Source organism: Pyrus communis, chromosome 1, assembly GCF_963583255.1.
Source record: "Pyrus communis chromosome 1, drPyrComm1.1, whole genome shotgun sequence".
Lineage (NCBI taxonomy): Eukaryota > Viridiplantae > Streptophyta > Magnoliopsida > Rosales > Rosaceae > Pyrus > Pyrus communis.
The window spans coordinates 4025344-4041988 of NC_084803.1; the positions used below are offsets into that span (position 1 = coordinate 4025344).

The window sequence follows — 16645 nt, forward strand, 5'->3', positions numbered from 1 at the left end:
GGTGGTTTTGCGTTGGGTTTAAAGGTGATGGCCTGATTAGGGTGGTGGTTACCGTTAGTTGGTGGAGGCTATACTTAAATGACTAGTTGATTTAGCTGATTTTTAACAAATGCTTAACGGATGTGACATTTTTAATAGATTAGATACTTGTTTGAAATGTTTAAAAATATCGAGACCAATCTAGAAATAATACTAAAATGTTAGGATTTTAAATACTCAATTCTTTTTTTATTTTTGGCTACATTATTGTTAATGTATATCCATTCAAAGATGCTAGATGTTGCAACTGTCGCAAAAGGAGTTTTGGGTTGTCAATGTCGTCGTCTCTCCTTTTCAAGTAGACAAGGTTTCAACCCTCTTTTCCCCCACTCCACTCCACTCCACTCCAAAATTTGGACAAATTTCTTTTCATTACCAAAGGGCCCAAAAGGAAGAAGTGTCCATGTGCACCCGTTCGTGACAGCAAAAGTGAAATGTGAGGGCCCTTTAAACCCCACCCTTCGACATCTAAGTTTCAACAAAGTTAATTCTGAGCAGGCGAGCAGACTAAAGTTCTAAAGCATGTAACACACAATTTGAGGTCCATTTGAGATTGCTTCTGGAAAGTTTAAAAACGTTGTTTTACAACTAAAGGGGATCCTGACTGCGTTTGACAGAAAAAAATTAGAAGTGTTTTTGGGTGCTAAATACTTATTTAAGAAACACTTTCAGGTGTGTTTTTTAGGATGTGTTTGAGTTTTCAGTAAAAATTTGAACATGTTTATAATGAATTCATTTTTAACATAAACTCTTATGAGTAAACGTGCTTCGTACACAAGGAATCACAAACGAATCCTTAAACAACACTTTGTAAAACTTATTATGAACTTATGGTGTGATAAATATTTTAGAGCGTTAAGAACAATTTCGTATATTGTATAGATTTCCAAATTTAGTCATTCAAAAATCCATTTTAGGGTTAAAATAAAAAATAAAAAAAAACCGTCAAGTTCCGTTTTTTATAGTTTGATTTTTGAAATGTTAAAATTTCCAGGAATCTACATTCTACACTATAAATATTTTTACAGCAATACAAAAACTTTAGCTATAAAAAAAATATTGAAACTTTGGAAACCCAGATAAAGAATAACCCTTCTTCAATGTTAAAAGAAGAGCAAACCAATCATAAATAAACACGTATTTGAATAATTGAAATGAAAAATATAATTAGACACTTGTTCATTTATAATCAGATTTCGACTCTTCGTTCAACAGCAAAGCATTTTTCACCCTAAAATGGAATGTTAGCTGTTGGGACCCTGCACTGCAAATTTCATCTTTAAGACGATGATCAATGATCACTGATAGGACTTTGGGATTAATATTTGGCTAATTTTTCTCTGATATTTCTTAATTTATGTTGTCCACTGAATTTCATTGGAATTTATTTTTAATACTATGATGGTCCAATTACTTTGGTGATCGATGATGAAATGTGAATGATGAGTAATTAAAAGCTCAGTCAATTTTTATACCCCTTTGTCGTTTTAACCTTTTCCATTCACGTACGAAACAAGAAACCTCCTGTGTTTCTTTTCTGCTGTACCAGCTTTTTCCAGAGAGTAAGACATTGTTCACTTTTTCTCTTCCTTGCCATTCAATTCCCGTACAATAAATGAATGGCAAACAAAACAAGCAAAACCCAAAATCCTCCCTTTCCTCTCACCCGAATTTGAATCTTCTCCTGACCTCATAGTTCAAAACCTAAGGATGATGGAATTCGGACCGTCCTGTGAGAGAAAAAGAGATCTGAAGTCTTGATTTGTGTGAGATGAACCAGCGAAATGAATTAATAAAGATTACGATCAATTTGGGCGATCTCTGTTCCTTGGGCTCCAAATAATGAGGTATGGAGAAGATCTATATCCCTCCCACCCATCTCTCACCTATAATATCTCAAGTTATCCAAGGTGAAAAAAAAGATTTGTAACTCTCTCCTATGGTAAAAACTTTGATATGTCAACCTGGTAGTTCGAATGGTCAAACACTCTCACAAGAAAACGTTTTTCTTTGTGTTTGGGTATCATCCGCCCTCGTGTAGGTACTATTTTGAATATTCTCTTACTATGTATTTGGGTATCATCCGACATTGTATAGGTTCTTTTTCCCAATGCATGTGGTCTCAACCTAGGTCTGACCAAGTTCAAGTTGCTCTACTAAAATTTTTCTACTATGGTTGTATATCTCTTAGTGTCTATAACGAGATCACGAGTCATTTAAGGAGAAGATTACTAGATATTCTCGATTGTATATCTCCTTATGTTTATCTCTTTCGTTGCGGGATTTAGAATTGAACTACTCCAACTTAGAACGGTACAGTGTCAAACATAAATAGGTGGAATATAAGTGAATGGAAATTCAAAACTCTTGATGGGAAAAGTATGAGAATCAATTAGGCAGTGCAGGCAAGCAACATCAACTACAGTTGACAGTTCAGAGCTCATGACAGAAGCTTTCACCTTCACTCAACTTCTTTACAGAGACATGATAAAAATAAATAAATAACAAAAACTGCCCTACTCTGGAAATTGAAAAAAAAAAAAAAAAGAACAAACAATTTGCCTGTGAGAGACAAAAATATTAACTCCATTTGGATTCAAACTTGCTGAGGGTTATTGGCAAACTCAGCTCAAAATTGCCAGCTGATATGGACAGTGGAATTACAAATTCGAAAACTGCAACAGAGTGCGCGTCCGCTTCGAGCTTGTCGGCTTTGTAGTACAACTGAGGATCAGCAAATCTTGGGTCCGACTGGCACCCGGATGGATCAGCGTATCATATTTACCAGAAAATGGAAATACATTGCCCAAATCGACCCACATTATGATGTTTCTTCTGGTGGCGGAAACAATCGATCCAAATCAAAGATGTTGAAGTATACACAAGAAAGATGGGTACCTCAGAAACACCATAGGACCTTTTGTCTTGAATTTTCTTGGATCCCAAACAAGCTCTGCGGCTCCTTTTATCCATTGGGACAGAGAAAAATTGAGAGAATGTATATCAACAAAGTGCCATTTTTTACTTCATTGTATTGTTCTAGTAAGCTTACATTTCGAAATGAATAGTGTAGCGGTGTAATTTAGACTACACAACTTCAAGAGCTCAGCAGCTCTTTGCTTCAATACAGGATTGCAACCACTTTGAATTACAAGCAGCAGCTTGGCTGCCAAACCCGCCTCTACCGCAAGCGAAGCGCATTCGTCTGGCGCGAGCTTGCAGACCGCCCACAAGATCGATAATGCGAGCTGAGTGCAGCTTTCTGAAACCTTCATCAGTAGTCTAACTACACTGGGGATTGTTTTGGGACAATCTTTCAAAGCCTGCCTTCCCTCGGGAAGTGTTGACAAAACTTCTAGGACATGAAGGGCTATCTCCAAACACTCGTGATTCAAACCGGGCAAGAGCTCAATCAATTGAGGAACTGCCCCAACGCTCACAACCGAGTTCCTGACCGATTCGTGGGAACAAATTGTCTTGAGCAAACTGAGACCAGGCGAAACCCCATTAGGGTTCCTTTTATCCTTGACCAATCTCAACAATCCAACCACAAGACGTAAGCTTGAGACATTTTCCGCCTCCAAATCCTTGCCCTCCATCAAAACCTCAATCAATTTCGTGCAATTGATCTTCGTCTCAATCGATCCCTCGTTCAACATATCAACCATCAACGAAACCTTTGCAGGTTGCATCAGACTCGTCATGGACTCTGAACTGAGCTCCAAATTCACAAGAGTCCCAATTGCTTCCGACCCAACGGCATGCGAAGTGAAAGGACCCAACAGAGAGGAGATCAAAGCAACACCCCCGTTGTCCACCACTGTGTTCTGAGCAGAAGCATGAGCTGCCACTACCCTTCTGAGCTCCTTGAGACCTTGAACTCTGGCTTGGCCCTTAACCTTCTTCAATGTCTCCAAAATCTCCAGAACCCTCCCCTGCACGTCCTCTGACCGCTTCTTCATCGCGACGTACTTCTGAGAAAACCAGCTGCAAATCAACTGGTGAAGGGTGTTATTTGGCGTGACTGAATCATCCCAAAGCTCCTGCATTGTTGTGGGGCAAGTGTAGTGCCCCAAAGAGAACCATCTGAGAATGTTCGATCTCTCGTAGGTCTGACCCGTGCAAAGGGTCACCGGATCCTGCATTGGCTCCAACGAAATCGGGCAGATGAACACTGAAGGAATCTCAATGGACTCCAGCTCCTCAATCATCTTCTTCAGATCCAACTTCTCCGCCACAACACCGACTCCGCCACCGCAAATTAACCCGCCTCCGCCGCCCAAAATCCCATCTTTCACCGCGGTTTCCAGATCTAGAACCTGCCCACCACTGCCTGCATCAAACTTCATCCCCCCACAACTTCTTTTCCACCCAGATGGATGGTACATAAGCAATTTCAAAACCCCTTTTTCCTCAGACCAAGAACAAAATCACACAAAACAACAATTGGGTATTTGAGATTTGAACTTCAACACCCCCAAAACCCACAAACACCAGAAAACAAGGATTCAACTCGAAGACCAATCTGTCCCATCATGAGATTAACAAGCGTGCGGCAAAGAAAATCTAGAGAGAGAAGTGTGGAAGTGAAAGAAAGGAAGGAAGAGTTTCTCTCTCTCCTTTACTCTCTTTGGCTAAACCTTCTCATTGACAAATACAAGCAACAAAGACCATCAAAATGCAAAGGGGATCTCTTTTATTTTCTTCCTCCTCCTCTCCCAATTTTTCCTGCTTTATCTGATCTCTTTTTTCTATGGTCAAAACTCAAAAGGCCCACCTTCCTTCGCCTCCTCCACCACCACTACCACAACCCCATCATTTTCTCATCACCAAATCAAGCAAAATCATCAACTAGTAGCACTAGTAATCTTCCTTCTCCAATACCAAAGCTCTCTCTCTCTACTCACTCACTCACTCACTTCCTCTTCAAGCTCAATAAAAAGTTCGAAATCATAAATAAACCCCCCAGATCAGGGAAAAAGCTATCAAAAGCAATAAAAAGATACCAAACTCACTCATACCACTCAACCCAAATGACCCAAAAATTAAAAATATAAATCAAATTCCCAGAAAGAATTGAAATTTACAAGAAAAAAAATGCTCAGCATACCATTGATAGCGAGTGAGGAAAAAGACGGGAGGGAGAAAAAAAAAATTAAAGCTACCTTCTTCCGCACAGTCTCCCCCACTGCTCCTGCTTGGTCTTCTTGTGGGGGCAGGTGACGAAAACCCCCAAAAATTTGTTTATTTTTATTAATTTTTTGAAAGAAAATTATGGATTTGTATGCGAGGGCGACCGGGTATAGCCGGTGGCGGCAAGTTCAGGTTTGAGCAACTGTGCACCACACGTGCAGTCATAGCTACAGTCACAGTACTATGACATATCTGATGATATTTTGTGTTTTATTTTTATTTTATTTTTTGGTATTATTGATATTCAACGTAATTATGCAACCGATGCAAGTTAGGATAAAGGCTCCTTTTGACTGGAATATAAAGTGTGTTTGACTGATAAACTACATATTCATAATACACCTTTTTTATAACTTTTATTTTTAATACCACTAAAATACAGATAAACTACCAAAGTCTAGTTCGTGGTAGCAGTTTCTACTGTGGTTTGAGAATAAACAGCCATAAAAAATAAAAAAAGTAAATAAGTGTTTCTTAAGCTATAGTGATCAAAATTCTTTTAGAAAAAAAAAAGATGGGAATATGATTGTCAATATGAAAGTTTCATTAATTGGTATTGTTCACAACCTCCAATAAAAAAAAACAGAATTACTTCTGCTTTCTACTGTTTTGAAGTCATTTACCAAACACAATTAATGTCCCAATTTTTTTAAGGAACAACTTTTTTAAAAAAATTAAGCAACCACATATCAACCGTAAAAGTAAAAGAGCATTTAAAGTTGTCCATAAAAAATAACTTGTATGAAACAAAAACTTTAAAATAACAATATCTCCAATAAATTATACAATATTAAGTGAAAAATTTAAAATACGTGATAACATAAAATCCTAAAGAGTAGTTAAGTTATTCTTCTCCACAACTATAATCTTGTCATGTTAGGTATGTCTCCCATGGTCAGATCCAACCACCTATGACCAGCATTTGCCTAAACTAATATTAGTTGTTTAAAAGTATATATACATATAATTTTTGGAGGAACCCTAAAAAAAATATACATACAATTGTTGGAGGAACCCATACAAAATTTTAAGAAAAAGTAGTGGTTGGATGGAATGGTTGGAGAAATATTTTAAGATGATAGACAATGTATTAACTTCAGTAGTTTTATTAAATTATAGAAATATTAAATGCCTCATCAAATTTATTAAGTGGGTTTTACTTGTTCATATTTTTCATATGAATTTCATTTTATATTTTTCTTTAATTTAGTTGTTGTCACGTTAGTTGTTATTCGAATTTGAAAGAACAAATAAGAAAATAAGTTGGTGGTGTGCAAATGTTGATAAATTAAGTTATGTTTCATAAACTATTATTCATCTAATCCTTCTTTAATTTCGCCCAAACAATATTTATGTATAGAATGAAAAATTTAGAGTTCAGCCGTTCAGGGATTGGAATAAAACTATTCAAAGTCTTTTTGTGTTTGAAGATTGAAACCAAAAAAGCTTTGTAGTTAAAGAGAATTTTTAGTGTACTAAGAAAACATTACAGTACACTAAATATAATAATAAAATTAGTTGGAAGCTCAAAAAAAAAATGTCAATCAAGTGCACTATAATACTCGGTGTTTTGAGCAGTGTTCTATGAACACTAAAAAATTTATCATGTACTTGAACTTGGAAATTTGGAATATGGAGCTATTTTTGTGTGGGGCCATTGATCATTGATCTAATTTGCAAAACCTACATGGGGATTCTTAAATTGTGTATGTTTATTGTACATCGTACATCTAGAAATCATTTTAAATACTTTTATTTAAAATTAAATATAAATAATATATGACGAAAACTGACCGTACAATATATAATGAACAGACATAATTTGTAAATCTCTAAAATCCTTATAAAGAGAATCCAAAGAGGATCTTTCTGGACCCACCACAACATTAAGACTGTTCATTATGTACTGTAAAGAAGAAAAGAATATTAGACCAAAAATTAAATAAAAACATAACAAAAAAAAGAATATTATTGGTCAAATCTCTACTTCCCAGTCTTCACTCTGATCCACCTTTAAACAATAATACTGCACAAACACAGTTACACACAATAATTAATTAATAATTAATTGTGGCTTAATACAGAGAAAAGTGTCTGGGTCTCGGGACGCACAGTTCCCATGGCCATGTGGGAACAGGTGATTGGCCGAGATAAAGCAAGTGCTTGAGAATACGCACTCTCTGCATCCTCCCAAAAGACTTGAAAGTGATCAAACCGGACACCGGAAAGCCAAAAATTGCCGATCGAGGACTCCAAAAAAATGAAATACAAAATTTTCCTTTTAATTTGTTTTGGACGAAATTGTAAATTGCAAATCTTTAGACCGCACAAGGAATCAGGATCGGTCAAACGAAACTGAGCTGGCAGTCTGCCACTTTATGAAAGCCACGCTCTGGTGGGTCCCGCCCCACGGGGTTCCAGTCCTCCCCCGAACTTCTATGCTTTTATTTATACTTATACATTTAGTGCTACTATCTAATAATATTTTATTTTAAAAAGTGTTATTGACATTTTAAAATTTTCATTCTACATTTCTTAAAAATATTTTTTTCTTAATATAGAAATTTTAGAGTGCATAATGAGATTTTTAAGTGCTAATAACAATTCCCTTATTTTATTGTAAATGACTTTTAGGTTCATTTCTCATCAAAGCTGCATTTGAACCACATTATTATGGTTAATCAATTACGAGACATAGCTCACTCACTCGCTCCATTAGCGTATACCAAATTCAAATAAAATATAATTACAAAATCACTTAATTCACACACTTAAGTTATTTATTTTTAATTAATTAACGGTATTTCTTTACACTTATATGTAAAAATAAATATTAAAAAATTAATAACGAACTCATCATTTACAAAATTTAAATTTAAAATCTTGCACTTATACGTATAAAAAAAAAAACAAAAAAAAGAAGACATCACTAAACTGTAATCCTACCGTATTAGGAAATGCAAGTGGATTATTAACAGTTGATCATAAACTTAGTTCATGATATAAATTTCATTTATTTATGTCAATTATTTTATTGTCTACATATGTATTAGGAAATACAAAATATTAGCATGTTTTTTAATCAATGACTTGTGCACTTGCACAGATAATTTGTGCATTTTATTCCGCAAAAAGTTTTGCTCACGGTTTTGAAGTTATGGTGATGGTTATTAACCTATTTATTATTGCTAGATAAGTTTAAATTTTTGGTATATGTGTAATGAACAGACATAAATAGAATTGTGAGTATTACCACCACTTAAGAGTGATGAGCAAAAAAATAATCATTTTGTTCCACACTTGACCTATCGTCATTTATTGAGTCCATCGATATGATCCCCACTTCTTGAAAGAATTGTGGTACATGCACCAAATAAATTTGTGAATTTTATTCATCTAAACGTTGGTTGAACTCATAAGATACAATTATAGTGGTAGATACACCCACTTTGGACTAGTTAAATTTTTTATATTAAGTATTAAAATTAAGTTATTTGCAGGGTTTGGGTTGATTATTAAATTCCATCGTGGAATTAGAGCTAAGTTATTTGCATATCGAGCAAAAAAAAAAAAAACAAAAACAAAACAAAAGAGTGCAACTAAAACCATCCCATTGTTTTATTTTCCCACCAACCTTTTAATAAAAATGTTAATCACATAATTATCCTTTTAGCAAAAGACTTTTCAATCCACATTTATAAATTCGTTATAATTTTAATTAAATAAACTAAAAGAGAATAAAGAAAAACCAAAACTAAAAAAAGTAAAAATAAATCCATCCTCCTTCCAAATCATCCACAACGGACCGACGACTATCAAATCCCTAATCATCCATTACCCTCCCCAGCAACAAACACCACCCCACTCTCCCTTTCAATTCTGGTACTACCACCTCCATCATCTCCTCCTTTTTCCTCATTAACGAACAACGACAACAATCCAGATTTTAAAATCGAATAAGACCCAATTTCAGTTGGAATAAATCGATTTGGAACAATCTGCCTCTGTATTGGAAAACTCCCCCTGTGCTTCTCTCTTCCTTCCCCTTTGGTTTCTCTATATTTCCAAAGGAGATGCCGCCAAGTAGGGTAAAATGTTTTGGTTTTTGATGGGGGTGGGAGGAGGTTCTAGTGCGGCTAAGCATGAAGTTTAAAAAAAAAAAAAAACATAGTAATATTATTCTTTAAAAAATTAGACATTAGAGGTTATTTTAAGAATAATGGTGGGTGGAGAAATAAAATTTTATGGTGGGTGAATTTATAATGTGGGTGTAGTAATAGGACAATGGGGTGAGTCTATCATCACTAAAAAAATGTAGAAAACTTTATCTCTTTATCGTAAAAGAATTTGGTTGATTTATTTTTCAGAAATGAATATTAAAAGAGTGATTTTAAAAATAGACTATGTGGATTGTCGAGCACTGTTTTAAAATGGTAACGTAAAACAACAATAATAATAGAGTTTTATCCTACTAAGTGAAAGGCTGTATAAATCTTCGATTTTGTGCCAAGTCCGTTGACTCCAATTATTCCATGTATTATCTTAAAGTTTTTATTCCAAGTCTTTTTTCTGGCAAATATCATATTGGACTGTCGAGATTTCATGAGTCGTAATGAAACTGCATCATATCTAGTTTGTTTTTTGGGCTTTAGCCCCGTTTATCACCAAAAAAAAAAAAGAGAAAAAAAGAAAAAAAAAGAAATCAACCAAATTCTTTTGATGTTAGGCCCACTGAAGCCCAACTTTAGCCCACTTTTCCTACGTCGCTTAAACCCCTAAAACCCTAAAAAAAAAATTTCATTAAATGAAAAAAAAGCTCAATCCCTAGGCTTGTCTTCTCGATCGATTTTCTACCTCAGCACTCAGCAGCACTCGGTTCCATTGCAGTCTCTGTGCAGCTAACAGGTACTTATGTAATTTTCTCAGCTCATTGCATTCATTTTCTTCTCTCTGACCAAGAAATTTGATTTTTTTTTTGGTGGTTTATGAGCGGCTGATTCTTTCCAGTTTAGGCTAAAGATTGTAAATTTACTTTAAAGTTTTTGAAATTCATTTTAGGGACTGTAAATTTTGGGTTCGATTCTGGTAGTCCACTCACTTAGTTAAACTTAGACAGTAAGATTTAAGTTCTGGGAATTGAAATTGTGTTTTTAAAATTAGGGTTTTGAATTTGGGGGTTCTGGATAGGATGCTTATTGTAGTAAACCGACATGTAGCTCGACAATTTTACGAAGCTGCCACTTTGTTTGTTACCAATTTCATTGTGAGAAAGCAGATTTGAGATATTGTTATTTGTCAGCAAGATTTCATTGACATGAATTTATATTCCCAGTTGGATTCCGGAAGTCGACTCTGTCAGCTGTAAGAAAAAATGGCGGATGTGGTCCAGTACCGGATGGAGCGTATGCTCCCGGAGTTGGACGACCTGGAGAAGGAGGAACTATTCACGAGACGTGAGCTTGCTGAGATTGTCAAGCAGCGTCGCAATTTTGAATTCCGGCTCAAGCGGCCAAGCCCACTCAAGGAGGACTACCTTGCCTACATTGACTACGAGACTAAGGTCGACAAGCTGAGGCACTTGAGGAAAAAGGCAAAGTTGCCTGAGCGGGAAGATAATGAGGAGACGAAGATGAAGAAAAAGAGGAAGAGGAAGTCAGTTTCGGACTTTGCTGGTGTCAGGAGGATTCTTGATATTTATAGGCTTGCCGTCACCAGGTTCACTGGCGATCTTGAACTCTGGTTTCGCTACCTAGACTTTTGTAAAGAGCGACGAAATGGTAGGATCAAGGAGGTAATTGTTAACGGTTCTTGTTACCGAGTGAATTTAACTTAAAAAGTTAAGTGTTGATTACTGCATTCAAACTTGTTTCTGTAGATTTATTTTTATTTCGGATTTGGGATTGTTCTATAGGTCTTGAATAAGGTAATCGGGTTTCATTCCAAGCAGCCATCTGTTTGGATATATAAAGCTGCTTGGGAATTCGACAACTACTCAAATGTCGAAGCTGCCCGTAATACAATGCTACAGGGGTTGAGATTTTGCAAAAATTCAGAAGATCTTTGGATAGAGTATCTCCGGATGGAACTCACATTCCTTAATAAACTAAAGGCTCGGAAGGTTGCTCTTGGAGAGGATGAGGGTAGTCTGGTTCGTGATAAGATTAGTGCTGATGAGCAACAATGGAAAAGTGAAAACAAAGATTTATACATGCCTCTCAATGAAGAAAGAGAAAATGATGATAATAATGAAGGGTCAGATATCCAAGAAAGCAAGTCAACGAAGAAAGTTGATAAATTAGAAGAGGTAGGTTTTGGCGTGATAAAAACCATACACAGTGAAGCAGTTAAAGCTCTTCCCTCTAGCTTTACGCTGAGAAAGCGGTTTTTGGAGATCTTGGAACCTATCAACTTGGCTAAGTCTGGGGAAATGCGTGAGGAAGTACTAAGTGACATGAAGAGAGACTTCTCAACAGAACCAGAGTATTGGGATTGGCTTGCTAAATTCGAATACAGTCCTGCAAATACACAGGAGGAGATGAGTGAAGAAATCACATTTTCTCGTATTGGAAAAGCCATTCAGGTATTAAATGCATGCATCACTGACCAAATCCTGTACTACTGGAATTGTTTATTTAGTCTTCTATTGAGTAATTGGTCAACACCTATGCTTTGTTTTGAAACTGAATTAGATTCCGTTTGTATATATCTTATTCCGTGTGTATATATCTTATGTCCCTATCTATAATTATTTGACAAATAAAATGGATGTCATGCTGTGGGTAGGTCTATGAGGATGCCATAAAAGTTTTGCCTTCAGCCATAATGTTCAAGCACTATGCAAAGTTTCTGATGGGTACTGTAGCTCTTCTAATAGGAGACGAGAAGCCTTCTCTAGACAGTCAATCTGCTAGTTATATTTCACGTCTTTTGGGCCTTTACCAAAAGGCTGATACAATCGGGTGCACTAATGAGGAACTTGCCTGTGAGCATATCTCATTTTATTTGCAACTTGGAAGAGTGGATGAAGCTCGGAAACTGGCACAAAATCTTTGTTGCGGAAAATTTCCAAATTCGGCAAAGGTACGGGTATTATGGGCCTCGATTGAAATGAAGCACTTCACAAGGGATCTTATTTCTCCGAGCAAAGATAAGCTGCTATCGATCTTTGAACTTGTAAAAGATGGTTTGACAAGACTGTCCATTTCAGAAGCTGAAAGCTTGTGGGTAATGGTATGTTATCCATACCTTTCAATTTGATGAACTCCAACTATGACTGTAATTACCAACTGTGAGAAATTACCAATTATCTTGGTGAGAACAGTTTTAACGTTACCCCATATTGCAGGCCCTTAAATTCTTTGCCATTCAAAAACATTATTTTAACATGTTGGTTGAGGTTGCTGTTACATCGTTAATTGAATATCGTGGCAGTGACGAAGGATTTTCCCTCTCTTCTGTTATTGTTAATTTTGTTCTTCAAAAAGATGGAATTGCACATGCTAGAGAGATGTATAAGCGGTAGGCCCTTTCTTCCATTATTATATTTCATCTTAGATTATGCAGTTTGCCTACAAAGAAGTGTCTAAGCTTGCATCAGTTGAATTTCAGCTTTACAGGCTTACCACGCCCTGGGCTAGTTCTATATAGGACCTGCATTGAATTGGAAACAAACCTTGCATCAAATGGTGATAAAACTGGTCTTGAAAATGCCCGGAAGTTGTATTTTTCTGCATTACAGACTTACGACCAAGATTCAAGCTTGTGGCGAGATTTCTGGCTTATGGAGACCAAGGTGAGATTTCCTCTGGCTTATGCAAGCATCTCTAGAATCTAGAAAAACTACAATTTCCTTTTGTAACAAGAAGGCTACTTTTCTTTTTCCAGATTGTTTTCTTGGACATAATTAAGCAAATGAATTGCGATTCTGCGAACGACACTATCGTTTTGTTCTAGTTTGTAATCCGATATCAGGACTTGCTTAATCTACTAAGGACCTTATTTCTTTCCTCAAATTTACAGATGGGAACATCAAAGACAGCTTCTGATGTATCTTGGCGTGCGCGCAAGACTCTAAAAGACAGTAGTGCACTTTCGTTGCCAGATTTGTGATATTAGTAATGCAGACTGCTCTTCAATTGTAACTTGTAAGCCTTTGAATTTAGTTGTTTCTTCGGTCAGTATTCATGTGAATTTAGTTTAATAGACAAATAATTCATACTTTTATCTCGTGTCAACGGAATTGAGTAAAATAGTTATAAATTCAGTTTTTACATTAAAAATGTTATTGCCTGAATGATTGCAGCAATCTCTTGCCTTGTGAATAATTGCTCCAGGTCGGCCAACTCCATCAATTTCAATACTCCATGTTCTTGGCCAGTTGAAGGCGATGGAGTGGTGATTTCCGAAGAGAAGAATAGCTAGCATCCCCACATAGCCATCCATTCATTGAACGCTTACATTCTCAACAAAACTTAACTGGGAATTAATACCAGAAATTTCCCTTACTATTTCATCAAGTGCATCTTCATCTTTGAGCATTGCTGTATGAGACACTCCCGGAACTCTGATCGTTTTCAGAGTTTGATTTTTCATATCGGACCACAGAGATTCATGTGCCAACAGGCTCACCATGTTCACAGTCCCATCTCCATCCCCGTAAACAATCTCAGGCTGCTCATCGAAACTGTTGCTTCCATAGAACAGAGTCTCTGCTGTCTTCACACCACTTCCAACAACACAAGTAATAGGCACCCCAGGAGCTACCAGCTCCTCCATTAAACCCAAAACCCTAGTTTTATAAGGATGAACACCTTCTCGAAATCCAATGTCGTCAAGAAATCGTGGAACATCAGAGGCCGAATATGTTGCATTTGGGGTGATCACAAGCAGGTTTTTCCGACCGAATATTTCAGGATTCGGCATCAGCCAAAGGTTGCTCTCTGAGCTCCTTTGCTCCCCCCTTACCAGCAACGGATCCACCAACGGGACTCCTAGAGTGTTTCCTGAAGCAAACGTGAGCATTTCATCCACAGTGCCACCCCACGGCGCGCAGAGTGCAACCAAGTGTTTGATGAATTGTCGCCGCCAAGACGGCGGGTTTCGGTTGAGGAGTTGGAGAGCAAAGAGGCCACCTAAGCTGTGTGACACAAGTATGACTGGCTTTCCTCCATTGGAAGTGCTTGCATTTTCTACCAAATGTGTTAGGTCTTGTAAAAACTTGGAGCCGACGTGGCATGGGTGGCCTTCTGGTGCCAAACCATATCGAAAATCGTATGGAGCTCCGAATAGGGTTTCATCATTGACATATCCAATCTTCTCCAATGATTCCACTAATGGTGCCATGTATCCTGTGATGTGCCTATATATATATATAGCTAGCCACTATTAGTGCAAACACAACTAATTTTAATTTGCATAAATATATACCATCTAGATTCTTAAGGGTGTGTATACACCTCCCATAGAATTTTTTTTAATTTTTTGACTTAGTTAAGGGTATCCCAAAGGCTTAGGCCCAAGGACTAATCCCTCCGGTGCATGTGAAATGCTCCAATTGTGCATTGCACCAGTGTCTGGCCACTTTGACAGCTTCGGGGTTCGAACCTAGGTTGGGGAGCACACCCAACTAGGCAAGAACCATTAGGCTCTCCCATAGAATTCTTTGGGAGGTTATGTTTTTAAAACATAATTCTAAAAACATAAACTCCTATAAAATTATGTTTTGCCAAATTTACCACTTAAAGACTATTTTTAGTGTGAATGTACTGCATAGCGCATACATGAGTAATTTTTAGTTAAATTTTCGCCATGTTTAGGTTAATAACTGTGTTGCTTAAAGCTAATCGGGACAACAAAATTGTTGTGTTGAAGTTATTTTGTTTCTGTTGTTCCCACGAGCTTTAATAAAAGCTATTCTTATTTTCAAATCGTTTATGAGTCATGGAATGACGAAAATTTCCACTTACATGACATATAATGTGTTTCAACGGGAATTTTTTTATAGATAAAGTACATTCGCATTTAAAGTTGAGTCTGGACGGTAAATTATGACAAATAAACTTTTGGACGGTAAATTATGACTAATAAACTTTCTAGTGTTATTTGTGCACACCCGCAACAACCTAAGTGGTTTCATCTTAGCAATTTTCCTAAACTATAGTATCTTATATCTAACATGTTATATTATCAGACCGTTAATCTAAGTAACCAATCAATCATTCTTTAGATTCTAAACCTTCAAACAAGTATAAATTCATCAGTTCTTAAAACCATTTGCTGTAAAAAATGCAGAAGGGCACCTAGTTATGAAACAACACGAAGTTATAGCTTACTTGAGACGGGGATCAAGGTAGAGAAGTGACTCAGTGGAACCAAAGTGAGGGACCCTAGTCTGGACCCCAGGGGCATTGTGGTAATCATCCGAAACTGCGTCGTAATAAAGCGTCATCCGCTGAGCAAAACAGCTGGTGAACGGAGCAATGAGGACGGTCGGGTCGAACCACAGCCTGAACCAGCCGTCCTTCTTCTTCTGAAACGGGTACCAACGGTTGCATAACAGACTGGAGGGCTTGTACTCGTTGGTTAACCGGGCTTCCAGCTGGTTCCCGCCATTCCCAGGTATTAAGATCAGAGGGTGGAGGTTGGTAGTTCCTGCCTGACACTTGTACAGCATCAAAACCATTGATGAGAACACCAGCAACAGTTTCAATCCTGGTGATGGCTTCATGATTTGGTTCTCTGATCTGATTGTTTTGGATTTGGCTGTCATCATGTTTGGGACCTTGGGTTGTAGATAATGTGCAAGTATCTTGCTCTGCTACAAGTTTGTGGTTAAGAATGAGATACGTAATGCATGCATATTCATCTAGTTTGGGCGCATAGATAAAGATATTTATAGTGGGGCATGAAACATCACTATTTTTAGTCTCTTATACACTTGCGTTGAATTTTAGCTATTAGTTTTATTTGATTTTTCAATCCGATGGCTAATAACAAAGAGGGTCTGCAAAAAGCTAAAAAAAGTACGTGTGTCAGATTAAAGATCTTAAGTTCAATTTTTCTTGCACTGAAATTTTAGATGATTTTTCTTTTTCTCTCTTTTTACTATTATAATTAGGCATACTAGTTCCAACTAGTTCGTATCCCTTTTACCGAGTTTAAACTAATTTGAAATATCATTTGTATATAGAATTCAAAAACTATAGTCAAACTAGTGGCGCGTTTACTAATCTGTAATCAAATTGAGAGAAATTGGATTGAGGGGAAATTGGATTGAGGAGGAATTGAAATGAGATGGAATCAGAATCAGATTCTTGTTGAAGTTGTTTACTAAAATTGTCTGAAATTGGAGTAGGAATGATGTTGAGTCCATATAAGTTGTTTACTAATTCACTTCAATCGGAATGAAAATTAA

At 36.8% G+C, this 16645-nt stretch overlaps 3 protein-coding genes across 4 annotated transcripts; 1 reads left to right on the plus strand and 2 right to left on the minus strand.

The window, feature by feature from the left end:
• Nucleotides 1–3042: 3042 nt before the first annotated feature.
• On the minus strand, nucleotides 3043–5242 carry LOC137743221 (U-box domain-containing protein 30-like). The gene has a single exon (XM_068483105.1). The coding sequence runs from the start codon at nucleotides 4425–4427 to the stop codon at nucleotides 3066–3068; it is 1362 nt and encodes a 453-aa protein (XP_068339206.1). The 5' UTR covers nucleotides 4428–5242; the 3' UTR covers nucleotides 3043–3065.
• Nucleotides 5243–9998: 4756 nt separating this feature from the next.
• On the plus strand, nucleotides 9999–15658 carry LOC137741063 (uncharacterized). 2 transcript variants are annotated; one of them, XM_068480870.1, is made up of 8 exons: nucleotides 9999–10137; nucleotides 10565–11023; nucleotides 11144–11812; nucleotides 12016–12462; nucleotides 12578–12750; nucleotides 12841–13024; nucleotides 13252–13376; nucleotides 15523–15658. In XM_068480870.1, exons 2-7 carry the CDS (start codon nucleotides 10604–10606, stop codon nucleotides 13339–13341), a joined length of 1983 nt encoding a protein of 660 aa, XP_068336971.1. In that variant the 5' UTR covers nucleotides 9999–10137; nucleotides 10565–10603; the 3' UTR covers nucleotides 13342–13376; nucleotides 15523–15658. The 2 variants fall into 2 exon arrangements, with proteins under 2 accessions (XP_068336971.1, XP_068336978.1); XM_068480877.1 differs by lacking the exon at nucleotides 15523–15658 and having other exon boundaries at nucleotides 10061–10145.
• Nucleotides 13472–16074, minus strand: LOC137741080 (lecithin-cholesterol acyltransferase-like 1). The gene is made up of 2 exons (XM_068480889.1): nucleotides 15564–16074; nucleotides 13472–14590 (listed from the first exon to the last, which is right to left on the minus strand). Exons 1-2 carry the CDS (start codon nucleotides 16001–16003, stop codon nucleotides 13675–13677), a joined length of 1356 nt encoding a protein of 451 aa, XP_068336990.1. The 5' UTR covers nucleotides 16004–16074; the 3' UTR covers nucleotides 13472–13674.
• Between the last annotated feature and the right edge of the window lie 571 nt (nucleotides 16075–16645).